General features: G+C 46.5%; 1 protein-coding gene across 5 annotated transcripts; it reads left to right on the forward strand.

Annotated features, from left to right (window-relative positions):
- The first annotated feature begins 710 nt into the window (after positions 1-710).
- KLHDC4 (kelch domain containing 4) lies at positions 711-26,449 on the forward strand. Of its 5 annotated transcripts, none has more exons than XM_054078877.1 (12): positions 711-892; positions 2,711-2,802; positions 3,786-3,864; positions 4,827-4,925; positions 7,218-7,354; positions 13,450-13,542; positions 14,462-14,621; positions 21,594-21,675; positions 23,182-23,390; positions 24,731-25,130; positions 25,417-25,542; positions 25,851-26,449. In XM_054078877.1, exons 1-12 carry the CDS (start codon positions 794-796, stop codon positions 26,024-26,026), a joined length of 1,752 nt encoding a protein of 583 aa, XP_053934852.1. In that variant the 5' UTR covers positions 711-793; the 3' UTR covers positions 26,027-26,449. The 5 variants fall into 5 exon arrangements, with proteins under 5 accessions (XP_053934852.1, XP_053934851.1, XP_053934854.1 ...); XM_054078876.1 differs by having other exon boundaries at positions 712-892; positions 23,179-23,390; positions 25,851-26,448; XM_054078879.1 differs by lacking the exon at positions 711-892 and having other exon boundaries at positions 2,719-2,802; positions 3,786-3,841; positions 23,179-23,390; positions 25,851-26,448.
- The last annotated feature ends 858 nt before the right edge of the window (positions 26,450-27,307 follow it).

Below are 27,307 nucleotides of genomic sequence, written 5' to 3' on the forward strand. Positions count from 1 at the left end.
GGAAAAGAGCCTTCTGAGGCCAACCTGGACAAACCCCCTTCCCAAAACTCTGCATCTGACAATGAGAACACTTGTGCAGATCCCCAAGGTTTTCAACCCGCAGTTCATCTTTATTTCTGCGCAGGATTGCCTTCAGGCAGCTGCACTGCCCTGGAAGGGACCATTTTGTGAGTTCAGTGGTTTCCTGGGCTAGGAATAAATGGGAACGTGAGTCAAGAGAGCACATGGACTCTGAGGTAGTGTGTGATGCTGTGATGGAGGGAGGCAGGCAGGGATGGAGGGAGGGATGGAGAGGGGCAAACAGGGATGGAGAGAGGGAGATGGGCATGGAGGGAGGCAGGGATGAAGGGAGGCAGAAGGGGATGGAGGGAGGCAGGGATGAGGGCAGCTGGGGATGCTGAGAGGCGGGCATGGAGGGAGGCAAACAGGGATGGGGGGAGGCGGGGATGGAGGGCAGAGGGGCTGTAGCGGCCGCGCCGATCCCTCCTGGCCCGCAGGGGGCGCTGTGACCGCTCGCTGATCCCTCCGCGCCGCAGGGGGCGCTGTGGCCGCTCGCTGATCCCTCCGCGCCGCAGGGGGCGCTGTGGCCGCTCGCTGATCCCTCCGCGCCACAGGGGGCGCTGTGGCCGCTCGTTGATCCCTCCTGGCCCATAGGGGGCGCTGTGGGCGCTATCTGATCCCTCCGGGCCGCAGGGGGCGCTGTGGGGCTCGCGGCCTGCCGACGCGGGGCCGATCGTGCGGCGCTGCCCGCCCCCAGGAGCCGGGGGGAGGCGAGGCCGGGGCTGCCGCGGCCATGGGGAAGAAAGGAAAGCGGGAGAAGAAGGGGAAGGGGGCCGAGAAGACGGCGGCGAAGATGGAGAGGAAGGTGTCCCGCAGGGCCAAGAAGGAGGAGGTGAGCGGCGGGGGCTCCGGTGGCCCCGTCTCGCCTGGGGCCCGTGTGGGCCTGGGGCGTTCTGTGAGGGGAAAGGAACGGGGGGGACGGGGTGAAGCGCTGGGGTTGGTTCGTGTCGGGGCAGCGAGAGCGAGAGCTGAAATGGTGCCCACGGCGTGGGTGGCAGATGTGTTAGAAGGAAATTCTTTCTTGTGAGGGCGGTGAGGAGTTGGAGTCAAGGAAATCAGGCTGAGAGAGTTGGGGTTGTTCAACCTGAGAAGAGAAGGCTCCGAGGAGACCTTAAAGCGACCTTCCGGTACCTGAAGGGTTCCAGGAGAGCTGAGGAGGGCGAAAGGCTTTATAAAGGCTTGTGGTGGTAGGACGAGGGGCAATGGGTATAAACTGGAGAGAGGCAGATTTAGACCGGACATAAAGAGGAATTTCTTTATTATGAGAATGGTGAGGCCCTGGCCCAGGTTGCCCAGAGAAGTTGTGGCTGCCCCATCCCTGGAGGTGTTCAGGGCCAGGTTGGATGGGGCCTTGGGCAGCCTGATCCAGTGGGATGTGCCCCTGCCTATCACAGCGGAGTTGGAACTAGATCTTTAAGGTCCCTTCCAACCCAAACTGTTCTATGATTTTAAGTCGCGGCAGCCCCATCCTTGGAGGTGTTCAAAGCCAGGTTGGATGGGGCTTTGAGCAACCTGACCCAGTAGGAGGTGTCTCTGGCTGTGGCAGGGGGTGAAACTGGATGGGCTTTCAAGTCCTTTCCATCCCAGATCATTCTATGATTTTAGGAGGAGGACAAGAAAATACATCCCAAAGGCTCCTTCTTGCCTTCCATCTCCCCTCCTCCTTTTCTTCTGGTTTTAAAAGCAAATGAAAATGTTTGTTTCTCTCGCTCCTAGATTGGGGTGCTTGTACTTCAACCTGCCTTTCCCTGGTCAAAACTTGGTGTTAGTGTTCTTTCAGAATAGGATTCTTCACCTAGTGTGCATAAATCCAGTAAACACACAGAGTAGGGCTGTTTTTGAATCCTCATCCTTTTCTGGTCAGAGCTGAATAAATACAGAAATCTCAACTCAGTTGCATTTATGCACACCAGGTGAAGAACCAAACTTTCGTGACACCATTTTCGGCATAATGCAAGACTTAATACACGAAGTATGTATGCTGTCTGCAGAGAGAGCTGATGCTGTGCTGCAGAGACAAAATCCCCAGATTTTTAAAACCTTTGCTTAGACCACACCTTCAGAAAGGTTAACTGAAGCGAGGTGGTGAGCAATGGGGGACTGTAGGAGAGACCATGGATCAGAAACTCCCCTTTGCTGCAGTCCTGCTTCTGCCTTTGCAACTTGGTGTATCTGCATTTTGGAGGCAGATTTTATTTTTAATTGACAGAAGTTGAAAGGGGATTAAAAATATGTGCAAGTTTTTCTCCATCTAAAGTATAGGAATAGAAGAGAGTTTCCAGTTCCATTTAGACATCATTTCGCTGCAAAGAGGAGGAGTAGCTGTACTGTTGTATGTAGTTGGTCATAATTTTGTCAGGGTTCAAATGATTTACATTTACTTGCTGATTCGTGCAGTGTTTCTGCTGTAGGAAGCAGGCGTGCATTAAATGTGCTTTGTTGTACCATCCTTTTAGGACTCTTCTGAGCAACTTGTGTTTTAGGGGAGACCAGTTTCTAAGGCATATGTGGAAACGCTCTGCATCTATTTCTTGAATGACAGGAACCTAAGCAGACAACTTTTTTTTTCTGAAAGGGAAATCCTGAGGGTGGGTGCTGGCTCCATGTGGTGTGCAGATCAAGGAACTCATGCCTGGCATTTTATTTTCAGGAGGATCTTGAAGCCCTGATAGCAGAATTCCAGAGTTTAGATGCTAAAAAGACCCAAGTGATTGAGACATCCTGCCCACCCCCGTCACCCAGGTAGGAGATTGTATGAGGCTTTGGCTTCCACTTACACAGTGGTTGGTGGTGTTTTAATGAAATATACTTTTGTAAAGTTATTTCTGAAGAGTGGAGAGCATAATATCTCCCATAGCTGATATCCAGAGTTATAAAGTATCTGTTATGTTCAATCCCTGGTTAAAAAAGGGACTAAAAACTTTCTTTTGGCCATATAATCTGCTTTTCAATCATCCCATCAGCACACAGGAGGCAAAGCAGGGTTAGATTACAGGGCTTTGAGGAAAAATAAGAGGAAGTTTGGGATTTGGACAAAAAAGCTGAAAGGACCCAAGAGGCAAAAGTATGTGTTGTGAGATACAAGACACTTTATCATGTGTAGCTTGGGGTCTGCATCCTTCTAGGTTCTGTATTTCTGTTTCCCGTGGCTTGTTAAATAAACACCTTTCTCTGTGTAGCAGGACAGGTCAGTACACGGCTGTTAATCTCACAGGGTTGTTACAGTGGTCAGTCAGTTCCTCCTTTGGAGTGGTAGGGATCTGTCTCTGCTTGGTGCAAAAACACTTGGTGGTTTGTAGATGAGCAGTGGCCAGTGGTGACTGCAGAATAATGACGCAGATAAGTCTATACGAGACAGCCCAGTTCTACTCATCATTATGTGCCCTCATAAAACTAATTTTTGTTCTTGACACACCAGCATTAAAATTCAAGAGCTCACGTCAAAAGGCATGTTGAATGACAGTGTAACGTGTGCTCCTAAAATAGGAGGAGGTTTCAGACATTCTCAAATTAATCTTGCTGGGAGTTTTCAAGAAGTTAATTTCTTTGAGAAGTTTTTAGCCCTGGGGTGAATATCGCAGGCTGATAATTGGGCAGATGATGGAGAGACCTTTGTGTCTGGAGGGCAGAGGTGCTATTGCTAGCTGAGTTAAAGGCTGCAAGCTTCTGAGTTTTCCAAGGCTCTTGCACATCTACTGTTTTGACCATCCCTCTTTGTTTTGCAGGCTGAACAGCTCTCTCTCCGCTCACCCTGAGAAAGACGAATTGATCCTTTTTGGAGGTGAATATTTCAATGGCCAAAAAGTAATGTATATTTCCATTTTTTCTTCTTAATCCTACCATTTCCCTGCTTTTTACTGTAATTTGCATGAGTCTCATTTGAAGTGAAGTTCAAGGCAGCAGTCATAAAATATGTATTTGTCCCTGAATGAGAGCAAAATAGCCTTTTAATTCTGCCGTGATACTGTCTCATGCCTGAGCAGTTGGCAGGAAGGAGACATGCTAGAACCCATTAAGGAGTCAGAGTGATTGTCTCAGCATCAATATTTCAGGGCTTCATAATTTTTCCAGACTTAATTGTAGCCATATCTGCCCCTCATTTTTATAACTATTGAAGAATCTCTATCTTCTGCTTTTCAAAGCAAGATACTTCTGCACTATTGTTGCTGGCAAGGCATCACCTGCATTGGAGATGTGAACTAGCAAATATTTGCAAGTGGGTGCTCTTGTTACTGAATTTCTGCAAGCTGCAAGTGTTTGTTGTATTCCTGGAGACAAAATGATGTTTATGACCCTGAGAAGTTGTACATACCATAGCTTGAAAGCTCAAGCCTGCCAATGGTATTTGGCCGCCTTAGGATCACCCAATGTGATGTACTACCCTAATTCTGCTTGCTTCACTGCTGTAAGCTGTTCCTGTCTCTGGGGTTGAGCAGCAGTTTGGGCAACCTTAATCTGCACAGCTGTGTTAAGATCCAGCTTCTTAAGTCTTCATATCTCGAGTCATCACAAACTTAACCAAGGGTCTGGGAAGGAACAGTCCAATCTGGTGGATCACTGGAAAAGTTGCTGACTCCCTGTCTTGTGAAGGAGGTTGTTGTCCTCCTCCCTGCCTAATGAGGCAGGTGAGCTGTTGGTTTGCACAGCTGGTGCTGTGCTCCTTTTCCCCCAGTCTTCAGATAACCCTTAGGGGTGCCTGTCCTTGGACAGACTGACCCTGTTCCATGGAGAACTGTGGTGATGTGTGTTTTCTCTTCCTCTAACAGACATACCTGTATAATGAGCTGTATGTTTACAACATCCGGAAGAACAGCTGGTCTAAACTAGAGATCCCCAACCCACCACCAAGGCGATGTGCTCACCAGGTAAAGCACTGGGTGCCGGAGCAGCAGGTGGGATTGTTCTAGCACTGCGCTAAAGATGGATGGGGGATAATGTTTTTTTTCCCCAGAGAGTTTCTGGCTTCTCTTCATTCTCATGATGGGCTCCCAATGGTGTCACTTCATCTTTTCTGCTGAGGGGGGACTGTCCAAGCCTGTCCAAGGTGTTTGTAATCACTATGCATGACTTTTGGAAATACTAAATGTGGAATGAAGATCTGAGGTTATATCTCCTGGATTGGCAGGACTCATGGGGGAGAATCTGCTTTTGAAGATTAACTCTCTGCTGCATTATATAGGGACCTGCTCAACCATCCATAATCCCAGGATGACTCGGAATTTTCAAAATGCTGGTCACTGTATAACTTTGAATATGACCAAAGTCCTATAAATGGCAGAGTTGCTGCACTTGATTGTTTCTTTAATGCCCACTGGGCTATATTTATGGGCATGACAGATACTGCCACTCCAGCACTGTGAAAGATCAATTACTGTAGAGTATCCCTGTTAGCATATAAGAGTTGGGCTTTGCCAAGTGACCCAGCTGTACAACATGATGGACTGCTTGCACTGACTGTCTCTCCCTTCTTCAGGGTGTGAGTTTTCCTTCCCTGGCCGATGGGCTGGGTGGTTTTGGGCTGCAAAGGCAGTAGACAAAGTTGTCTAAATTTTCTCTGGGATATCATGACATTCTCCTAGAATTCGCCTCTGGTGCCTGTGTCATTAAGATCATTGGCTAACTGTGATGATGAAGGATTTGGGTTTGTTTACATTATGTGAACACCTGCACATTAGAAACTGGACCAAAGACTTGTGGTTTTTGCAGGTCTTTGGCTCTTGCCAGCTGTCTGATAGATCATGGCACCTGTCGCAGCAAGTGACTGGGTGACTGGTCCATCTCAAAAGCTGCCTCAGGATGTGAATGTTATTTTGCTACCTGTTGCCAAAGCTCTTTCGAGATCCAGTTTCCTGGTTAGGTTTGTATACCCTTGTTACTGTACGCCTGAATGCCGGTCTTGCTCTGAGCTCTGTGTCATTTCTTGAATTGAAAGATTCTGACTTGTTTTTTGGGCGCTCTTGCAGTGCTTAAATAGAACTTGATTTCAGAAGCTGCATTCGGCAAAGAGACCATAAATTCAAACGTTGGTTTCTGTAGGTGAAAAGGAGGCTGCTTTGTGGGTCTGGATTAGGAGGTGGCTGTTTGGGTGCTGGTAGCCAGCAGGTGGCTGTCTAGCAGCTGAATCTGAACCTAGCAGCCAGGCTGTGCATCAGGGCAACTGGATTGTAACAGAAATATAATGAGAAACCTGTCTGAGGAGCCCTGCTTCAAGAGTACATTTTCTATCTGATAATAAATTTTAGTCACACAGGAGACAGTTCAGCCTTCTTAGGCGACTGATTTGTTGTCTTCCTTGTGACTTTAACGTATGTTCTGTGTTAGCTCAAAGGTAAACAGAAGTGTGTCTCTGGGTTTGCTTGTGCATGTTTTCAGTCTTATTTGTCATTTTTGGTCTCTTGACACGTGATCTCTCCTCAGAGTTACACTGGCTTCTTGACATCATTTCAACAGAGCTGAGGTGGGATTAGCTGTGGATGGGTGTTGTTGGTTGTTTAAGGAAAAAGCTCAGCTGTTTAATGGATTTTGAGCCACCTCTTTACAATGTCACACACAAATATGAGCAGGCTGTTGCTCATAACCTTCCCCTTAAGCTTTTAAGCACTAGATACCCATGAATATCAGTCATTCCCATTGTTTAGGTAACTTAACGTTCCCACAAATCCTGCTAGCAAACACACCCCATATCTTCTCATGTGTTTAATCATTGCATGTATAGGCTGGTTTGTGTCAGGGCTTGGTCACGTGTCTAATGCTAAAAATCTTTGCCGTTTGCTGGAAAAGATAGGCAGGTACTGAAGCCATTCTGAAGAACGGGGAACAGAGAGATTTGAACAACTGTTGTTAAGCTAAATCCCAAGGTGCTTCCGAGGGAACTTTGAAACTGAGGAACTGGAACTCAAGATGCTAGGAGTTGGGAAGACCCCAATTCCTTGGGTAACTTGCCTTTGCTGTAGGAAAGGCATGCTAAACAATGAGTAACTTGCATTTACAATTCCCCTTCCTTCAGCCCCAGAATACTGCTGTTGCCAAGCAAGTTAGTAGCAGCCGCTGACGCTTATCTGCTCTCTGGTGTTTGGAGGCAGCTGCTCATTAAACTGGTAGACTTCTCCTATCTCTGAACCCTTGTCTGATCCAGCTCTTTCTTCCTCTCCTGGCAGGCGGTGGTGGTGCCCACAGCTGGCGGGCAGCTGTGGGTATTTGGTGGAGAGTTTGCATCTCCCAATGGGGAACAGTTCTATCATTACAAGGATCTCTGGGTCCTGCATTTGGCTACCAAGACCTGGGAGCAGATCAAGTAAGTAATATAGTCTGATGTCAGTGATGTTGACCTCATGAGGAACCGTGCCAGCATGATCTTGATTCCCGGTATAGTGCTGCAATTTCCCAGCTGTCTACTCATCTCTCCCTTGAGCACAGAAGTGCCCATCCAAGAAACCATAAAGAGGACAGCTTCCAGAAGGTTGTGGAAATGAGAGATATGTTCCAGGTCTATTGATACCAAAGCTGTTTTATTTAATATGTGAGTTTTGGAGCATGGGTGTCTTTGAGTGTTACTCAACTGAAGAAGAGAGTATTGTGAACAGCACCCTGTCCACCCGAGCATGATGGTATAGATGTCCAACTCAAAATGGTGCTTGTTGCTCAATTTGCCTGGGAGAATAACCTCCCTGGACCTGCTGGTCACGCCGTTTCTGACAGAAGCCAAGATACCATTGGCCTTCTTGGCCACCTGGGCACATGCTGGCTCATGTTCAGTCGGCTGTCAACCTACACCCCCAGGTCCTTCTCCTCCAGGCAGCTTTCTAGCCAGACTTCTCCTAGTCTGTAGCAGTGCATAGAGTTGTTGTGCCCCAAGTGCAGGACCTGGCATTTGGCCTTGTTAAACCTCATGCCATTGGTCTCAGCCCAGTGGTCCAGGCTGTTCAGATCCCTTTGCAGAGCCTCCCTACCCTCCATCAGACCCATGCTTCCACCCAGCTTAGTGTCATCCGCAAGACAGCTTGTATCTATCCACAGAGCCAACTTCATGCCTGATAAATTGTGTTTGCTGCCTCAGGATTCCTTGGGATGAGCAACCCAATAATTCAGACCTGTCAAAGTGAAAAGGTGCCAAAAGACCTGGTAATTTTTGGCAGGAATTGAGGTGCCTAAATACCTTCTGTGGATCTGACCTATAGACTTCTGCTGATGTTTCCTTAACCTTTGGCTTCCTGGTTTTGCTGCCCATGTCTGTATGTGCACGAGGGAAGAGGTTTGGTGGCTCATCCAGTGGAGTGAGAGACAGGAGAGGTAGCTTTGGTTCTGACTTTGACGTGGACTTTCTCTTGGACTTTGGGATTGTGTTGGCTGTGGAACTAGGCAGAGCACAGGCTTGGGTGGGCTTGAACTCCTGTGCAGCTGACCCTTGAGGTGGCACTAGGGAAAGCAGCAGATTTTGAATACATGCACACCTGCTCTTTGACTTGTTGAGCTCCTGGTTATGAACACCATGTCTTTCCTTCAGGTGAGAAGCTCTAAATCTGCCTAGGCTGATCACTTTGTGCCCCTCTTACAGAGTGCGGGTGCCTGTTGTCTGTCTCTGTCCTTTCTTGCATGGTAATTGAGAGGGTGTTTTAGGACTGAGCTGTGCAGAGACAGATACCCTGTCTCTGCCTTGGCACACGCCTGAGGCCATGCAGTGAGTCATCGTGCCTGTCTGGCTTTTTCCCCCTCCCTGCAAAATGGGAGCATTGATACTGCCTGAGAGGGGGGAAATGTGGAAGTTTAATTTTACTGAAGGGACTTAGGTGAGGAAGGTGCAGAGGGACATATAGAGCCAAAAGGCAAAAATCCCAAGGAGTCCAAAACAGTCGGGGTTAAAAGGATGCTTCACAGCACAGGATCCCGGTAGCTGAGAATCTAGAGACCATCTTTTTGAGTTGCTCTGGGAAGCTGAGAGAAAGCTTTGATTTGTAAGCGACTCTTTCCTGTCTGTCAGTGTGGTTCTTGCTCCAGACCTGGCAGTGTCAATCAAAGCCAGGTTTACACTCAAAGGCCCGCATGTCTTTGAGAAGCAAAGGTGAGAGAAATCCTCCAAAATGATGGAGGGCTCTTTAAGAGGTGCAAGTATTCGAAAGACCTGTCATTGTGCAGACTGATCTGCCTATTGTTGTTAGGCAGGAGCTGACGTAATGACTGTGACTGTACCCCTAATGACTGTGACTGTACCCCAACCAGCTCCCCTAAAATAACTTCTGAATCCCCTGCTCAATCTCAGCTGAATAAGGGGGATGAACTAAAGTGCGTTATGTCCCTAATAGTTTAATGTAAGCAGGTAGGGAGAGGGAAGCGATGCTTGCCACAGAGTCCTAGCTGAAAGAAAGGATTGGTATTTCAGCCAAATTCTTGGTTGAAAAAATCCTTAGTGAGGAGCAGTGTTAATGCCTGGCTGCAGAGAGAGCGAGGGCGGGAGGTCGTTTTTTTTGTGAGCCATCAGAAAATCCAGATGAGGCTTCTTTAGCTGCACCACTGATGGCACAAGTTCTTTCATTGCAGATATGTTGCTGTAGAGCTGCTGAGGGTTTTCCACTCCCAAAACAAATGCTGCAGTACCTGACCTGCCTGGGAAGAGGAAATGAGGTGGTTATGAGACTCTACTTGCCCTGCATCTTTTCCTGTGTGGGAGAGCAGCCTCAGGGATGCTGAGTGTAACTTGTACAGCAAAAGCACTCATTTCCTCCTTGGAGCTGAGCATGAAGTTTGCAGTGCTGCGAGTTGCAGGATGCGCCCTGCGGTCCCAAGGCCCAAGTGGGCTAAAACCATAGCAAGGGCTTTTGTTGTTACAGTTAGTGAGGAGGGAGCCGGATTAGGATGGCGCATTCCTTGCCCCACCCAGGGAAGAAGTTCTAGGTACCACTGTCCTCAGGCCTTCCAGAGCTCCTCCATTCCTAGGGGCAGGTTGTCACTTATCACCTTGTCTGCCGTGCCACAGTGGAAAGATCCATTTGGAGACACTGACACTTCGTTGTTTCTTAGTAAATAAAAGGACAGGCATTTTCCAAGGAAGCATTATAAATTATAATATGGATGAAAATGCCACGGAGAGATAATCTTTTCTCTCTTCCTGTCCCATGCAGGATCTGTTCCATTTGAGCTTCCTGATGTGTTTTGGTGGACATCTGTCTTTCAGCTTTGATGGAATTTTGAAAATGCCTGTGCCCTGGTGTCTGTGTTCAAATAAAACAAAGTTCATCTCCTCCCCATCCTTCGGCAGAGCTCCAAGAGCTGCATTAATGAGGCTTCTGGCGGAGGAGGCTGGGAGGGGATGTCTTTGTTTTAATGCTAACCTGACTGAGTGTGAAAATCAAGTTTCTGCTGCCTCTTTGCTTTTCCATATGGCATCTTGATTACAGTCTGCATGGAAAGGGGAAGAGGAAAGGGCAGAGATGATTGAGTTGTATGAGGGATTTTTTTTTTCCTACTTTTTTTAAAGCTATGATCATAACATGTGCTGCATTTTGCTTTTCTTGCCAGGGAACCCCATTGCTGCTGTCATTTTTCCACATAAGTTTCTCATGTCTGTCTGAAGTCAAGCAATTGCTTATTTTGGATTGGCATTAACCAGCCTGGGTGACTGATGACAGCGAGGGTCAGCTTGGGGGCCAGTGGTGTTGGATTTTGTGAGCTGTGGCAATTGCGTATTCACTTGTGTACTTCCTGAGTATGCAAACGCATAGGTGTGCTCTCTGTGTGCACCATTGAACAGAATGCTTGTTGGGTTCACAGGTAGGATGTAAAACTGAACACTGAAGTCCTGGGATTCGTCTGCCTCAAGTACTAGAGGATAAAATTGCTTTGTCCTGAAATGCCCCTTTGATGGGATGTTCTTTGCATCATGGCTTTTATAGTTATGGAAAGGTTCCGAGATTCATCTACACGTGCTCTGGATGAAGGAATGAATGAAAAGGTAACTTGCTTATGCAGCCTGTAGCCACTGTGATATGTAAGTCTTGAATTCTTGAATCTGGGGGCTGAATTCAGGTCTGTTATGTTACTATTACGTCCCAGAGTAACTCTGCAAATTACTCTGCAAGTTAGAGCAGTTCTGATGAGACTCATACTGCACATGTGTAAAGCCAGTCCTTATCCAGACGTATTTTTTAATCTAAAAAAAAAAAAATCTGGAGAATTTACGGCTCCCTCCCACATGTCTGCTTTCTGGTGTCAGCCCCATGCAGTAGACTATTAATCATAAAGTCTGTGAAACCAGTTCCAAAATGCTTGGTTTGGACCATGGGCAATGATGCAGGTAAAAGGAGACAGTTTGTGTTTGGAAAGCAAGCCTTTGAGCTTGCAGCAGTGCCTTCTGGAGTGGCAGTGTGGTTATGTGTTACTGCTGGTCCTACTTGTTTTTTCCAGTGTTGTGTTTGGAGACCCGGCGCAAATGACCTTGGCTGTATGGATAGCTCTGTAAAAACACTTTTTAAGAGCAGTTATTGTAAGGCTAGGAGGACGTGACCTTACTTCAAAGGCTGTAAACTTTCCTTTAGAGGTGATTCCTGCGGTGTGTAATCTAAGGCCAAGGAAGCTGAGATGATACAACAACGTGGAGGGGTGAAGCCTCCTGGAACCGTGGTTCAGCATCTGTTCCTGTAGATTGTATTGCTGGTCTAAAGGAAGGAGAGAACAGCCTTGTGGTTGAGAGCAAGTGGTGTTGGTGCCGTGAGACTTCACTGAATTTGGATCATGCCCCAGACTGGATGTTTTTGTTTGTGACTTTGAGTTAAGGTACACTTGTGGGAGCTTGTTTATTAAAACACACGCGTCAATGAATAAAATTTCTATTGTTCATAATTGATTTTTGGCTTGGAGTAAACCTGTTTGAGAAGCAAGGCGGAAGATGTCCTCTGAAACAATATTTTATTGTTAATATGGATTTTTAATTCCTTCTTTCCTCTTAAAAAAAAAAAAAGGACTTTAAAAGGTGCCATCCGTTGGAATAATAGTATGGGAGCTTTGTTGCAGAAGAGAAAATAATGATTTTAGATCTTGATGAAATTAATACTAGAGATGCTGTTCTGCAGGGTGATGCTTAAAAATCCAGTAAATGCCTAGAAAATCATACTTTCTGTTAGAGTAAAAGTCCAAGTGGTCAATATTAATTCAGTCTTAATGCAAATGCTGCTGTTTCACTTGGATTTTTTTCATTATGACTGGTGTGAGATTGTAATTTTTGATGGTGAATAAGGGCTCTCATTTTTTCTCTCCACAGAAATCTATCACTGCACTTTACAGCTACCTGCTGCTGGTTAAAGTGTAGCAGTAAGGTTGTGGGTTTAAGTTTTGCTGTTGCTTTCAGTGGTGAGCAGGTTTCTTACTTATTTAGGCCCTGATTCTGCAACCACTTAACACAAGTTAACCTTACTTATTTGAGAAGTCGTGCTGAGTTCAGTGGTACTAACTGTGTGCACTTTGGAAGAGTCCTCAGCGAGAGAGAAACTGTGATAGATTAATCCATGGGGCAGGGAATACACAAAACGCCTTTTTTCTCTGCGATTTGGTTGGTCTGAAGTTGCCTTTGTTTTGAGAGTTCTTGAATTTGCTTTTGTTCTCTCATATGATGCTCAGTCTGTGGGTGAACATGAAGGAATGTGCATCTTCATTGCCTCTCAGGAATGTTGTTACCAGCTGCCTGGCTTCATGTGAAGCTTTTGGATGTGACAGATGGGGTGCTGTTGCTTGTTCCTGGAAATGGAATTAGCACATTTAACTGAAAGGTCAGAAAGGCTTGAAAGAGCAGAACAATGATGCCCAGCTGCTTTTTAATGTGTAAGATAATGGTGATGACTTATTTTGCTGCAATGCCTTTGTTCAGGAGGAAATTAAGTAATTTACAAAGTTCTTCTCGCTAGTCTGATGTTACATCTGAACCGCAGGTAAATGAGTGAAGTCAGTATGGGTAGATGATTTCCTAAGGCATTGAAGGAGGGTGGATGTCAGAGCCGGAGTCTGGTTCTTACTTGGTACTTGGAGAAAGCATCTCTGTCTGGAGCACCTTTCTTGCAACTGGGGGACTCAACTGCTATTCATTAAGCTCTCCTGAGTCATAGCAGAAAAAGACCTCAAGGCTTTGGGTGCTTTTAGAGGCCAGAGGGCTTATCACTAGGAATAAAATTGGTACTGCAAAATGCCTGTGTTGCAAATACCCGGAGTTATGGAAACAGCACACATACTGTTCTGGAGAGAAGCGTACATGTGTATTAAGGCAACAAAGTTCCTCGTGGTTTCCCATTCCAAGAGAACAGAGGCTGAACTCAACCAGCCCATCTGCCAATGACCTTGATAAAAAAGGACTGTCTCACTAACAGGAAGGGGAATTCTGCTCATAAGTGAAATTTCTTCATGTTTCAGGGCATCAGGAGGTCCCTCTGGCCGAAGCGGACATCGAATGGTTGCTTGCAAAAGACAGCTGATCATCTTTGGAGGTTTTCATGAGAGCGCAAGGTGAGTTACTGCAGCATGGCTGGCGGTATTGAATCCTCTGTAAAAAAAAGGTAATGGAATTTCACCGGTAACAGAAAGCTGGGCTTTAGTGAGAGGGCTGTCCTCAGCAGTACTGCTGCTGAACTAGACTTTTATGCTAGAAGGCCAAGTGATCTTGATTTAAAGTCTTCAAGTGTTTGAGAAACCATTTTACCACTTAGCTAATCACTGATTTAGCTACTCATCCTTTTAGCTAAAGCTCAGTACATCACTTTTGATCCCTGAGTCTTGTCAAAGAGCCTTGTTTTCCTAGAAGCATCTTCTTCAGTAGCCTCTCACATACTGTCTGAGGTCACAGCTCATGAGGACTGTGAAGAGAGCTGAGCTTCATATTGCCTCAGAGACAGTGAGCAGCATAATGGCAAGCCCTGGGAGCACAGTGCAGGTTGTGAAGCCCACTCTAGATTTGGCTGTGTCTTTGGGAGTTTAACCTGTGCAGAACGTTTTCCACTAGCTTTATGTGAATTGGCTAGTAAACAAAGAACACAGATATGTATGTATATCTTTTCCAGCCCCTCTAGACAGACTTAACTGTTTAAATCTTCAGTGTTCTGATTCAAGTTACCTTGGATTGTGTTAACTGGATAGAGTTGATGAAACCTCTATTATAGTAAGGAATCGCATAGGTAAAAAAGAACCCAGAGAGGTCTTGCTTGAAGCTTTGTCAAATAAAGGTTGTTGCTCTGAAATGGCAACTTTCACAAAACAAGTCTTCTGTACATTGCCATGGCTACAGAGGAGGGAAAACCATAAATGCAAGAAGCCAAATAAGGTGTTGCACCTCTTCAGAGTTCCCAGTGCTGTTCCTGAGGTGATATTTTGTCCTGTTCTAATGGTTACCATTACCAAAACCTGTGATGTGCCAATTTGTTCTCCTTAGAGACTACATCTATTACAATGATGTGTATGCCTTCAGCCTGGACTCCTTCACCTGGAGCAAGCTGGCTCCTTCGGGGATTGGGCCAGCTCCAAGATCTGGGTGTCAGATGGCTGTCAGTCCTGAGGGCAGCATAATCATCTATGGAGGCTACTCCAAACAGGTAGGAGAGACCTTTGCGGTAAGCCAGTGCAGTATCTCCTGGATGCTAAACAGAATAGTTGATGGAAAAACTAAGGGGCTAAAGTGAAAACTAAAATACGACGAACTGAAGTTGCCTAAATGGGACCGTTGCGATGGTCTTTGCCCTTTTAGGCTGTGGAGTCCTGTATTATGGCTGCTGGGAGAAGGCAATGGGCTTAGAGCTTGAGAGAGCAAAATTGAGATCTCTGTTCTGCTATTTCCCTCTGCTCAGTTTCGCGAGCCTTGTCTCTAGTGCGAGATTTGGTGATCTCATCACATAACTGCCTGCTGTTCTGGCTGACAATGTTTCCGCATGTCGGGCAGCTGCGAGATGTCAAAAAAACTACTGGTAATGAGGGTGCATGTTAGCCAGCTTGGAGTAGATGTGCAGTTGTGCCCTTGGATTGTTTGTACACAGGATGGTTCAGGCTACTCTGAACCAGTACTGCTACTAAAAGAGGCATTTTCTACTGGTGCCTTTCTTCATGCAGTTGCGGGCTGAGATTGAGGAGCTTTTCTTGCTTAAAATGAATTTTGTATTTTCTCTGCTAATATAAGCCAATACGGGGAGGTGATACCACAGAGGTAGGAATAAGCAACTCGGACAAGTGACATTTTTTGGCCACACTGGTGGTTGCTGCCAGCTTAAAGCATTCTCAGGCAGTGCTCGTCCATGTTTCGGTCTTGCAGGATAAAAGAAGCAGCTGCCACAAGACTCATGTTTTCTTGCATCAATGAAAGGGTTAAGGGAGTAGCGCTAGTTATCAAACTCAATGAGCCAAAGAAGACTTTTGATGAGCACCAGGCTTCCTCTGCTTTGCTTCTTGCAGCCATCATGGTAATTTATACTGGATGGCCCTTTAGACCATATGTCCTCATTGACCAAGTATCTCTGTCTCCGTGCTGGATGGGAGGAAGTAAATATTTCATTGAGCAAAAGGCTCCTACAAAAGCTTTTAATGTTGCGAATGCAGTCTGAAAACCCGGATCCTGCTGCTACTGTCTCAGTGGAAAGGCATCGCTTCCAGCAGTGTGTCGCTGGGGGAGGAGGACTCGTTGTTCTTCTGATGTGAATAAATGAACAAAGCAGAAAAGCAGGGAAAGGAGAGAGAAGATAGTTTGTCTATATATTTAGAAGCATTTGTGCCTCCTCGCGGCCTGCACTTAGGGCTCTATCTCATCAGATGTGCATTTGATTAAATAGCAGTAACAACTCAGAGGCATTTTCTACCCAAAAGGACTTTGTCCTCTTCCTTTCTCTGTCCTGTTTCCTCACTCTGGAGAGTGGGAAGGAAGCATGAGCCTGTATGTTATGCCTGATGTGGATCTCTCATGGCTACTGAAAGCAGCTGGATTTCAAGTGCACACTGGACACCATGAAAATATAAAAGTTGACGTGTGTTTGCAGGTGATTCTATTCCACTTTATGAAGATGGGCCCTGTTGCACTGCTCTGGCTTGTTTTGTGCTAATAAAAATGAAGTAGGAGGGCTGAAGGAATGCAAAGCTGCCCTCAGCCTTTATGCAGGGCACTGAACAAGGGTAAGAGCTGGGTGCAGTTCCGCTCCAGCTTGAAGAACAGCTTTAAAATTAAAACAGTTACTGCTGTTACGAATCTACTTCCAGACCGCTGAGTCTGCTGCTCTCTGATGTGCCATTCTAAACAGACTTTGCTTGTGTCTTCTGCTGCACAGGTGAACTTTCAGGCAGGAGCGGTGCCATCAAGCTACAAACTGACCAAAGCACTGCCCAGAATTTTCTTTGCAGCTTTCTTGAGATGCAAAGGCAACAAACCTTTAGAATGTTCCTGAAAGTTTAATTCATCAAGATTGAGCCCTGCTAGGAGAAACACAGGCACCTCATTGCGTGGCTATTTAATTCTCATTATAACTTTGCTTATAGCTGATTGTGGAGCTGAGACTCTCTGGGTTTACTTTGACAGGAAGAAAGTGTTTTTCGCTTGTGTAATCTTTCCAGAGTTATTGGCTGCCGTACTCTTGGGAGAAATAAGAGGTAGAAGGTGAAGGGAAAAGTAATTGGAGTTGCGCAGGTGCAGAAGACGTATTCCTTGTTTCCCTTTAGAGAGGCAGGTGCTGTGTTCAGGAGTGCTATCAAGACATTTTTGGGCACATGAAGACATCTCTGTGTATGAGATCAGGCATGTTTCCAAGCAATGTGCCATTCACCAAGTCATGTAGAGACTTCTAATAATAGGCAGGATGAAGTTGCACATGTGCTGTAAAAAAGGTACATGGATGCCTCCTGAGGCCAGAGCCAAGCGTGTACATGGTATGAATTGGTTTGGAGGGAAGAGGAGTGGAAATCATAATAGCTCCTCCATTTTGTTGTAGGCATGATTTAGTTGTCACATCGCTAGAGGAGAGTTGTGATGTGGCAAGGCTTCTTTTCTGCACTGGGCAGTACTGATGCACCACATCCTGTGGTCCCCTTGGCTCCTGTAAATCTGCTTTGAAGTACTGTTCCAAAATAGCTGTGCCTGTGGTGTAATGCACCTTGCCTAGGGCAAAAAGAGAGGTCAGACCAGGAGATTCAGGGGGTTGGGTGGAATTGTAGGTGGCTTTGTACCCAGCTGGCTGTTGAGGCTCTACAAAGACTGAGCAACACTATCAGCTTGCAGCCAGGGATGCCTCTCTGACTGACCAATCTGCTTGTCCTCAGTCTGGTCAGCAGGTGTTGTGAGCTGGGAAGGCAGAAGCAGAGTTTTGGTCCCTGCTTTCATTTACTAGACTTGCACACAGAACAAAATGTGGAGGGTCAGTATTCAGTGATGTCTGCAGTCCAGGCCGTGTTGTTGAATTCCTTTGATGTGACCTGAATAAGAAAATCCCTTTCATGTCCGGAGAAACAGAGGCAGAAAAGATAAGTAACTTCTCTAGTCTTAGAGAAGTTATTCTAGTAGTTGTAGGCAGAGGCAGGACAAGAGCCTTGGTACCAGACAGCCTTTGCCTGTGCCAGCCACTGGATTTTGCTGTTTTGGTGGTGAAGAACCAGGACGCAGATGGTGGAAAGGGAGTTTTACAACCCTGAGTGCGACTGAACATGAGATGTTGTTGCACAAATTGACAAGAGCATGCCTAATACTTTAAAATGCAGTGTTCTTAGCATGATGATGTCTGTGTGTTCATCTGTTTCATCTTCGGCCTAGAAATTATAAAGAAATACTACAATCACTTGCAGAAGGGAGTGATATGGACATTGCCAGCTTTGCCTAACATGTACCTCAAAATCTTGCAAGGAGCTCAGGCTTGCTCTCCTGCTCATCTTAAAGACGTCCTCACCCATTTCTCATGCTGGGGATGGGGCTTGCTGCAGCAAGCTGCATTTTTGGCTATCGAAAGCAATGAGACCTCTCTATTGCTAGGCAACGTGAGCGCACTGTGCCTGGCTGGCACAGCGAATACAGCCGGGAGGTGTCGGAGGCTGACGCTGCTCTACCTTGCAGGTGCAAGCAGCCTGCAAGCCATGGGAGAGCTGGCATTACATGTGTGTGAGGCTTTTGGATGCCAAAGATGACTAGCGTGTGGGATTTTTGGAGGTTTTTGGGGTGTTTTTTTTTTAGTAGCAAGCTTTGCAAAGCTGAATTGGATTCTCCTGGGAGATTGCTTGTGGAAGGGCTGAAGTGCTTGACTGAACTGCAAGGTCTGGTGGGGCTGGTTCCCTCTGTAGTTCTGCCTTCTAAGGGTTTCTGCTAATTGCATGTATTTTGCCACTGTTTTATCAGACATGTTTAACATGTTATGCACTGGGAATCCTGATTCCCCTTTTCAAGAACAGCTCTCCATTCCTCAGTTTCCTTGCTCTTTGAAGGGAGATAAACAGATGCCTTGCTGTCTGTCAGTGGAGCTGGGGTTTGTAGGTGACACCTGTAAACCTTTTGTAATTTGCTAATGTGCAAACAATAGGCTGTGGATATCCGATATCCAAGCCAGTTTTGTGCTTGAAATCAAACAGCTGGAACTTCAAGGTAAAAAGGACTGTATAGGGGGAACAGGAGCCTCTTGTGACTAACAGCGATTTGCTCAGGGCGGGTGAGTGTCCTGGGTGTGAGGGGATTGATCTTTCCAGTAGCGGTGTACTGCTTTGTGGTGAAGTGTCTGCTTTTGACCCAGTGTGAGTTAGGGAAAACAGGAATCTCTTTGACAACAAATAACTAACTCCCACTCCACCTCATTGGGGTTTTCTCAGCCCAAGAAGCTTTGTCATGTTGCATACGCAGCGTGTTTACTACACAAAACAGTGTGATTTTCAGGAGAAAATTAATGCAGTTATTCTATGCAGCTTGTATGATAGTGAAGCCAGCTGCTCTCTTGGTATTTGCTATTTCCCCTCCTTCCATGCAGACAGTACACATCTTAGTGTGCCTCTGCACCCTTCAGCCCATGTGTCCACTGCACGTATGAATGTGTCAGTATTTAAGGACAAACTGCAGCCTAGTGGCACTGGGACAGGGGAGGAAATAGCCACCATTACTGTTACTGTCAGCAAACAGGCACTTTGTGTCACTGGGATGCACTCCAGTGCTGTGAGGTGTGCCACCTTCTGCCTGTCTCTCGCACTCCCGCCCTCCTTCTGCCCATCATCCCTGACAGCTGTTTGTTCAGGTGAGGCTTAGAAGGGAATTTGTTTAAGGTGAGGGGCAGACTAAAAAGGCTGCTGTATCTCAGCTGTCCACAGCCTGCAGCTCATTGGTGACTTCTGCTGCTCTAGACCTGTGTGACAGAGGCAGCAAAGTGTGACATTGCCAGAGGATGGCACTTGCTCAGCATGGTGACTCACAGCCCTTTGAACTTGAGAGCTACTGCTGTAGCCACGATGCACGCAGTGCCAGGCTCTGAATTGGTGTGCTCGATGCTTACAGCACCTTTCCTAGAAGGCATTTCTTTCCCTTCCTGCCCTGGCAGCTCCCAGCCCCTCCAACCATGTCTCCAGCATCAGAGTTCCTCTAATTATGCCTCAGAACCACTCACCAATGCACGTATTCCTCTTGCTTGTTTTTCATGTGCTGGTGAACTGGCAGTGACCGAAGGAGTCATCACGGTATAACCTCTGCTTCAGAAGAAAATAGGGCTGTCAGTGGTGCTTGTTCCCATAGGCTTCCTGTCCCTGTGCACTTGGTGTGCTCTTGCTCGAGGGCAGTAGGTGGAATAGTGCAGTTGTTGACGTAATTGAATTGGTTGCAGAGAATTGGATCTTTCCAGCGTAGACATACTGTCTTGAAGGGTGTCTTTTGGGCATGTTTAGGTGCATGTGCAGAGCAAGAAGACATGTGAACCACAACCCCAAACTAACAAGTTTCCTAAGACAGCCTGTCAGGCAGACCCTGGTCCTTAACTGAAGCTGCTCTTTTGCTTGCTGTACTGTGAGCAGAGTTCTGTTTTTTCTGGCACTTCATTATCGGCCTTCTCTGGGGCTTTTCGGCATCATCCGAGTTGCAGCAAAGTTGTACAATGCCTCAAACACATTTTGTTTCCCTTTCCTCTTTCTGTCTTTCTAAGAATTGATTACTGTTCCTATGAATTGGATATTGGTCTACATAATAACAACATGGCATACCCTGAAATAACAAAACTCATCAAGTGTGAGGCACAGGATTGGGAAACAACGTGCAGCAAGAACAGGACAGCCCCGTGTTGCTGTGCTCTGCAGTGTACCCAAGCCCTCCTCATCTTCCTGAGGACTGTATCCAACCCTCCCAGCTTCTGCTGGGATCCACTGTCTCCATCCTGGCAGCAGTTACGCAGCATAGGAATGCCATCGCCCCCAGGAGGAAAGGAATTATGAGAAGTAGAGCTCTGCATGAAGGGGATGGGTGGATAATGACATTATTAAAAGACTTCCTGCAGTGGCGTTGCATAGTGCTGCCTTCAGATGTTGCATGTTGCTATGAGTGCTGGAGCACAGGGGCTTACAGTCAAAGGAGCAAGGGAAAATCACATTTAATATGATGCATTTAATTGCCTTAACTGAGGCTTGATCCTGCTCTTGCTGATGTCTTGCTGTTGCCTTTAGTAAATGTGGAAGTGAGGTTTCTTTTCTTTTTCTATTTAGGAGAAATAACTATTGCTGAATGTTCTGTGGGACCCCGGATGTTATAAATGACAGCTGCCGTCAGGCTGTGGTGCAGGGAGAGAGCTGTCACCTCTGCTTCTCTTGTAGGGGGATGGCAGGACTGAAACTGCCTGCTAATCTCAGGTCTGTACTTAAACTTGGCTCTTGCAAGTGATACAGCACAGACATGCTGAGCTTCTGCTCAGCACTCAAGGGCAGAACCCTGGGAGGCCTTGCAAGCCCTGTGGAAAGTTGTTGTATGTCACTTTGTTGGAGTAAGTGTCTGCTCTCTTTTTACAGCTTGAGGAGCAGAGGCACAGATGTTAAATTAGTCCTTTTAGAGCACCTGATACTCTCTGTGGCAGAGTAAACGGCAGGACCTTGCGTCTTCACTTTCCTTGGTGCTGCCCATCCTACCATCTTTCTGCTAAACAATTGGTTTTAATCCCTTGTGACAATTTATTTTCCTTTTCTGGGTTCCAAAATTCCTGCCCTTAAGCTGTATCCTGTAGTCTTCACACTGCCACAAGTCCCAGAATGTGTGTTGCAGCCTGGTTGTCACAGGCAGAAGCTGGTTCATCACAGGAAGTAGTTCTGGTTTGAACACTACAGTTGTGAAGCTGTCTGATGCTCCAAGGCACAGCGTGACTATCTGTGTGGCTTCCCCTTGTCCTAGTCACAGTGTTTGTATTTTCAGCACAGGAATGTACAGTTTCAGGCTGTGGCTGGGCTTATCCGTGTCGTGTTGAGTTCAGAATGGCACATGCTGAACATGCTGCCATTCTGTCATGGGTTACTTTCTAGGCCTTGGAGAGTTGAACCTCGTATGTTTGGGGCTACTGAAACTATTTCCCTGAGCATCCCTATCTGTCTTGTCTCCGCAGAGAATTAAGAAAGATGTTGACAAAGGCACCCTGCATACAGATATGTTCCTGCTGAAGGCTGAAGGTGCAGGCAAGGAGGAAGGTAAGCTACTGCTGCAGCCAGGAGGGCTGTGCTGGAAGGGATGCTGCAGGACTGTGAATATAAATCCTCCCTCTTCCTTTGAGTAACAGACCAAAAAACCCCAATTGCAGAACAAAATTTCCCTTTTGATGAAAAGCACTAGACCCCACTGTTTGCTTTCAGTTGATTTAAGTACTGCATCGCAGGAGTAGCTGAGTGCATTTGTGTAGTACTTGAGCCTAAAAGGAAAGGGGCTAGGGTGAAGGAAACAGCAGTTGCAGGGTGATATTGGAGGGATTGTGTTTTTCTTTTTTGTTTACATGTGCTGGAGAAGGAAAATGGGCCATCACGCATACATGCAGAATTCCTCACTGCTGTGCTCTGGAAAGGGAAATGGGAAGTAGGTGCTTGTTGCTGCAGCAGATGGTGTGCTGCACAGCAGCTCCGTTCCTTTCTCACTCTCTGTTTTACAGACTGGAAAGATGAGGCTGTCTGCTTTGTTGAGCAAGGCTTGCTGGTTAGCTGAAGGCTGTAAGGAGTTGTCGTTCTCAGCTCCAAGTGACTTGATCTCAGAGCTAATGTGTCATAGAATCATTAATGTTGGAAACAACCTCTGAGATCATCAAGTCCAACCATCAGCCCGACACCACTGTGCCTACTAAACTATGTCCCGAAGTACCATGTCTATATGTTTTTTGAACACTTCCAGAGATGATGACTCCCCGACTGCCCTGAGCAGCCTCTTCCAGTGCTTCACCACTCTTTCAGTAAAGATTTTTTTTCTTAAAATCCAATCTAAACCTCCCCTGGCACAACCTGAGGCCATTTCCTCTTGTCCTATCACTTGATACTCGGGAGAAGAGACCAGCACCCACCTTGCTACAACCTCCTTTCGGATAGTTGTAGACAGTGATAAGGTCTCCACTGAGCCTCCTTCAGACTAAACAATCCCAGTTCCCTCAGCCACTCCCCATAACCCCTGTGCTCCAGACCCTTCACCAGCTTCGATGACCTCCTCTGGATGTGCTCCAGCCCCTCAATGTCTTTTTTTTGTAGTGGGGGGCCCAAAACTGAACACAGCTACCTTATGGCTTCATCTCTGCTGACACTTCCCAGCTGGTGCTGGAGTAGCCTGAGATGGAGGGCAAGGTCTCCAAGGTCCTTGCATAACTGTGAGAAGCTCTGGCCTGCACAGGCAGCTTCAGGAAAAACTACAGGAAAAGATGTGGTGGGGATTTTTTGGTTTGTGTGTGGGAGGGTATTAAAACAACATTTTGAAATTCTTGTTCTCTTTATTGAAGGCACAACAGCTTTCAAAGAGTAGAAGGGATGTGCAGATTAGTTGTGTGATTGAAGTGAAAATGCAAGTAGTTTTGATTAATTTGTCGAATGTGCACTGTGCAATTCTGAGAGTGTCCAAAATAGGTCACTGAGTTACTTGCTAGAGAACTGAAGGGCCTTGGAAGATAGGAAAATGATCAAGATTCTCCTTTGCTGATGCTCATATTTGCTTTTATCTGTTAGCAGACAAGTGGATATGGAGTCGGCTCAACCCATCTGGAGTGAAGCCCACTCCCAGGTCTGGTTTCTCTGTGGCAATTGGTCCCAATAACCGTTCCCTTCTGTTTGGAGGCGTGCATGATGAAGAAGAAGAAGAGAGCATTGAAGGGGACTTCTTCAATGATATTTATTTCTATGATATGGGGAAAAACCGCTGGTTTCCTGGACGGCTAAAGGTATTGTTTTGAAAATAGGACAGGTATATTCAGTTCATTCTCCTTGATCATCTGACACGTGTCCTTTGGGGCTTTATTGTCCTCATACAGCTTTCTCGCAGTGTTGAGCAAGCCTCTGTTTCTAATAGCTATGTGTGCTCCAGAAGCTGAGCCACCAGGTGTGGCTGCTGCTTTGCTATGTGACCCGTTAATTGTGCAGAGAGGGAGAAGCTGTAGAAATGAAGCTGGCGATGCCTAAATCTAGCAGGTGTTTGCTGCCAGACCAGCTGAATTCACTAACTTTATGCTACCCCCTCTGTTTTCCTGCCACGTAGCTCCTTGTGCTCTTCATGTCCTGCTTCCACAGGGTGATGCAGACTGTCACCCTTCTGGTGAGAGACAAAGCCTATGAGCCCTGATGGTTGGGCATAGAGTGTGAGTGGTTCAGAAGCAGTTCATCTCCTCCAGGAGTCAGGCCGCATGTGGCCTGTTGTTGTGTAATGCAAAATGAAACAAAGCAGCTTGAAAACATAGTTACGATGTTTTACCAGAGGCTGGCTCCAGTTCGGGTGTGTAATTTTATCATGAGATAGTTCAGTAAGAGCTACTGTGAAAAGATCTTGTGTTACATTGGGATCAAAAAACTTCCCTCTTTCCCTGGAGTTGATGAGCTCCTAGAAGAGATGAAATATTAACCTTGGCTTATAAGAACTTCAGAAATGTGGCCCTCAGCTCAGATCTTTGATTTTGTTTGAACTACTTTCAAGGGGAAAGTGAGGTGCAAGTGCCCTGGTTGAACTTTCTTCTTTCCATCCCCCCTGTTTCTGGCTTTGCTCTCAAAAAGGAGTCAGTCACATAATAACAGGCAAACATGCACTCAGATGTTTGCTTCTGCCTTCCTAGCTGATGATCTTCCAGCCTTTTTGTGCAGTACTTCGAAGACTTGGAGTGCTTCCTGGTAATGCACTGTAATTTAGCACCCATGAGTTGTTTTTGATTTGACAAAATCACAAGTTATTTTCTCTTGCTCCTGTCACAGGCTCGTGGACTCTGTGTGTGTTTGTGTGCACCTGCAAGATAGAGAGCAAAAGAGCTGTTTTCTGTCTCTTGAGACAGGAAGCAACTCCATGCCATGAGTTCTCCAGGAGTTTCATTGCTCCTTGTTTTATGGCTGGTAGAAGTTCATGCTGAATGGGAGGTTGCACCTATCGCTTGAGAATTACAATTCTAGTGACAAATAATTGAATTCTTCCCCCCTCCCTCACAGCAGCATCCATAGTATTTGTATTAACTGCTGTACTTGCTATTAAGTGCGCGCAGTTAACACTCAGTCTCCTTCTGTTCTTTGTTCCTGTTAACAGGGACCAAAATTGGAGAAGAGGAAGCGAAGACGTGGCAGACAAGCCGAGGCAGAGGATGCTAGAGAGGAAATGGAAAAGCAACATCCACAAGGCCCGATGGAGATAGTCAAAGAGGTGGTTGCAGAAGATGGAACTGTCATGACAATCAAGCAGGTGATCTCTGCACCTGCAGAAGAGAAGGAGAAGTCTGAATCAGAGGAGGAGGAGGAAGATGGAGCCTTGGACCAGCAAGTTGAGCCATGCCCACGTTCGAATGCCATGTTGGCGGTGAAGCATGGGATTCTCTATGTGTATGGGGGAATGTTCGAGGTGGGCGATCGCCAGTTCACCCTCAGTGATCTCTACAGCATCGACCTACACAAGATGGAAGAATGGAAAGTGCTAGCGGAGATGGATCCAAGTAAGCTGTGATGGTGGGATCTCTCTCTCTCTGCCTTTACCGCAGCAACCCCTGGGATACGGTTTGCTTCTTCCTAACTCTTTCATCTCCTCCCAATGTTCCCCTTCAGAGCCAGGCTCTGTACAGTGGGTGGATCTGCAAGGGCAATGAGTACAGAGGGCTCTTAAGGAGCACATCTGTCTCGCCTTGCCCTGGTGTACTCTGTGACAGTCTGGATGTAGGACTGGGACACAGCTTATTTATTTATTTCCTCTGTTTTGTTTTGTTTTTTTTTTTCTCATCAAAGAAGCACAAGAATGGCTGGAGGAGTCTGAGTCGGATGAAGAGGATGATGATGATGATGATATGGAAGGTGCAGAGGGAGGGGAAGAAGAAGAGGAGAGCTCTGAAGAGGGGAGTGAAGATGAGGAAGGTAATGATTAAGATGAATGTCTGTATACTAATAGAAAGTGGATTTTAGTATAATACCTGCTGGTTCTGCTGCCAGCCTGGAATGGCCTCAGAGGCATCCAGGTGAGTTTTCCAGGAAAAGCAAAGTTTTCCTAGTACACTGCTCTCAGGGCAGAGGAGGAATTTCATTGGCTACTGGTAGGATATTAGGTTATTGCATTTAAACTCATCAGCTGAAGAATAGTCTTGGCTGGGTTGGCACGTGGAAGAGCAGATTCCCTTCATGAGCTGTTTGTGACCTCTCTTTCTGTCTTCCTCATTGTCTTCTAGGAGAGGAGCAGCACCCATCTGTTCAGCCTGATGAGAAGCCTGCAGATTATCTGTCCAGGACTGAGCAGTATTGGATTAAGCTGGCCCGCAGCAACATGGGCCCCGATGCCAAGGAGAAGAAGGTGGTGAAAGTGGCACATGCCATGGCAAAGACCTTCTATGAAGGTTCAGTCTAGATGTTGTTGAGGCTGTTCCATGGATGAAAAAGCATGCCAGGAGCAGTGGTTAGCTCCGCTGAACTCAGCCTGAAGTGCCAGGCAGTCAGCATGTCCAGAAGGCATCCTGGCACATCAGCTTTGCCTAGTCTGTGGGTGCCTCTGGGCTGACCAGTCTCAATGTGCCTGCTTGATTAATGTTCTGGATGTGCTGCTGTTCCCTTGGAGGTTCTGAGGGGGTCTTGAGCAACAGGGTTGCTGCTCAAGCATTTGTTTTGCTGAGGCTGGTGTATACGATACTGTCATATTTTTGTTCAAAAGTCATTTTAAGTCTGTCAAGATAAACTGCACACCACGGTGGTTTGGTGTTCCCGAATTCCCTGCCTGACTGGGGCTAGAACGTGTCTTAAAGGGTTTCTATAATAAACTTCTTTGGTTCCATCGTCTTGGTTCTCTCAATTAATCCCATCCTAGCCTTTCTACTTCTTTCCCTGCTGCTGTAGAAGAGGGATTGCGGTTCTCGCTGTGAAATATGGAGGTTGTGGTCATAAGATGCACCAGCAGCCCTGAGATGTGGCTGCACTGCCTTGAGAAACCTGGGAATCCTTTCACACCTTACCTGTACGAGAGCCACTGTAACTCCTGATGTATACAACAGTATAAGTCTCTTCCTTTTTAATGTTAGCTGTAGCAGGTTTTGCCTTTGCTTGTGGAATCTCTCACTTTGGTTTCTTACATCTACGACAACTGCTTTCTTAGCCAGCAAGTGAACTCTTTACTCTTTATGACCAGTGAAATGTCCTACCCTGAGACCTCATGGCGTACTGAGGACAGGAGGGACTGAGCTGGCACTCTGAAATGATTTTTTTGTAGACCTGCTTCCTGACTCAGCCCCTCTCCTCAAGGCATTGCCTCTTTCCAGCAAAGCAGTCACTGTGGTCTGTAGGGACAAGAGATGGATACAAGTATGTCTGTCACAGCCAACAAACGATGGCTCGTGTTGACACCAGAAGGCGCTGGCTATCCTGGTGCAGAGAGGTCCAGGGTGCTGTGGGTATTGTTTTGGCAGGAGCATCACCAGGAAATGAGTTCTCAGGAGAGCAGTGTGAGGTTCTGCAAGGCTAATTAGAATGTAGTAAAGATTAAACGGAGCAGGCTGCCAGTGTGATTTAATTGTCAAGGTAAAACCATGTCTGATAGGAAGGTACCTGCCATGCCAAATAATGGGAGAGAGGTGAAAAAAACCCATTTATGGATAATGTAGGAAAATCCATAGTGGTGGTATGGCTGACAGCATCAGTT

The sequence above is a fragment of the Cuculus canorus genome, chromosome 13 (genome assembly GCF_017976375.1).
Source record: "Cuculus canorus isolate bCucCan1 chromosome 13, bCucCan1.pri, whole genome shotgun sequence".
In the NCBI taxonomy this organism is placed as follows: Eukaryota; Metazoa; Chordata; class Aves; order Cuculiformes; family Cuculidae; genus Cuculus; species Cuculus canorus.

Excerpts from the sequence above, each read along its gene's own strand:
- KLHDC4 (XM_054078876.1), top strand. The coding sequence starts at position 794 with ATGGGGAAGAAAGGAAAGCGGGAGAAGAAGGGGAAGGGGGCCGAGAAG. Across the intron at positions 4,926-7,217 it reads CAAGGCGATGTGCTCACCAG|GCGGTGGTGGTGCCCACAGC; the intron begins GTAAAGCACTGG and ends CTCTCCTGGCAG. Across the intron at positions 23,391-24,730 it reads GGTTTCCTGGACGGCTAAAG|GGACCAAAATTGGAGAAGAG; the intron begins GTATTGTTTTGA and ends TCCTGTTAACAG.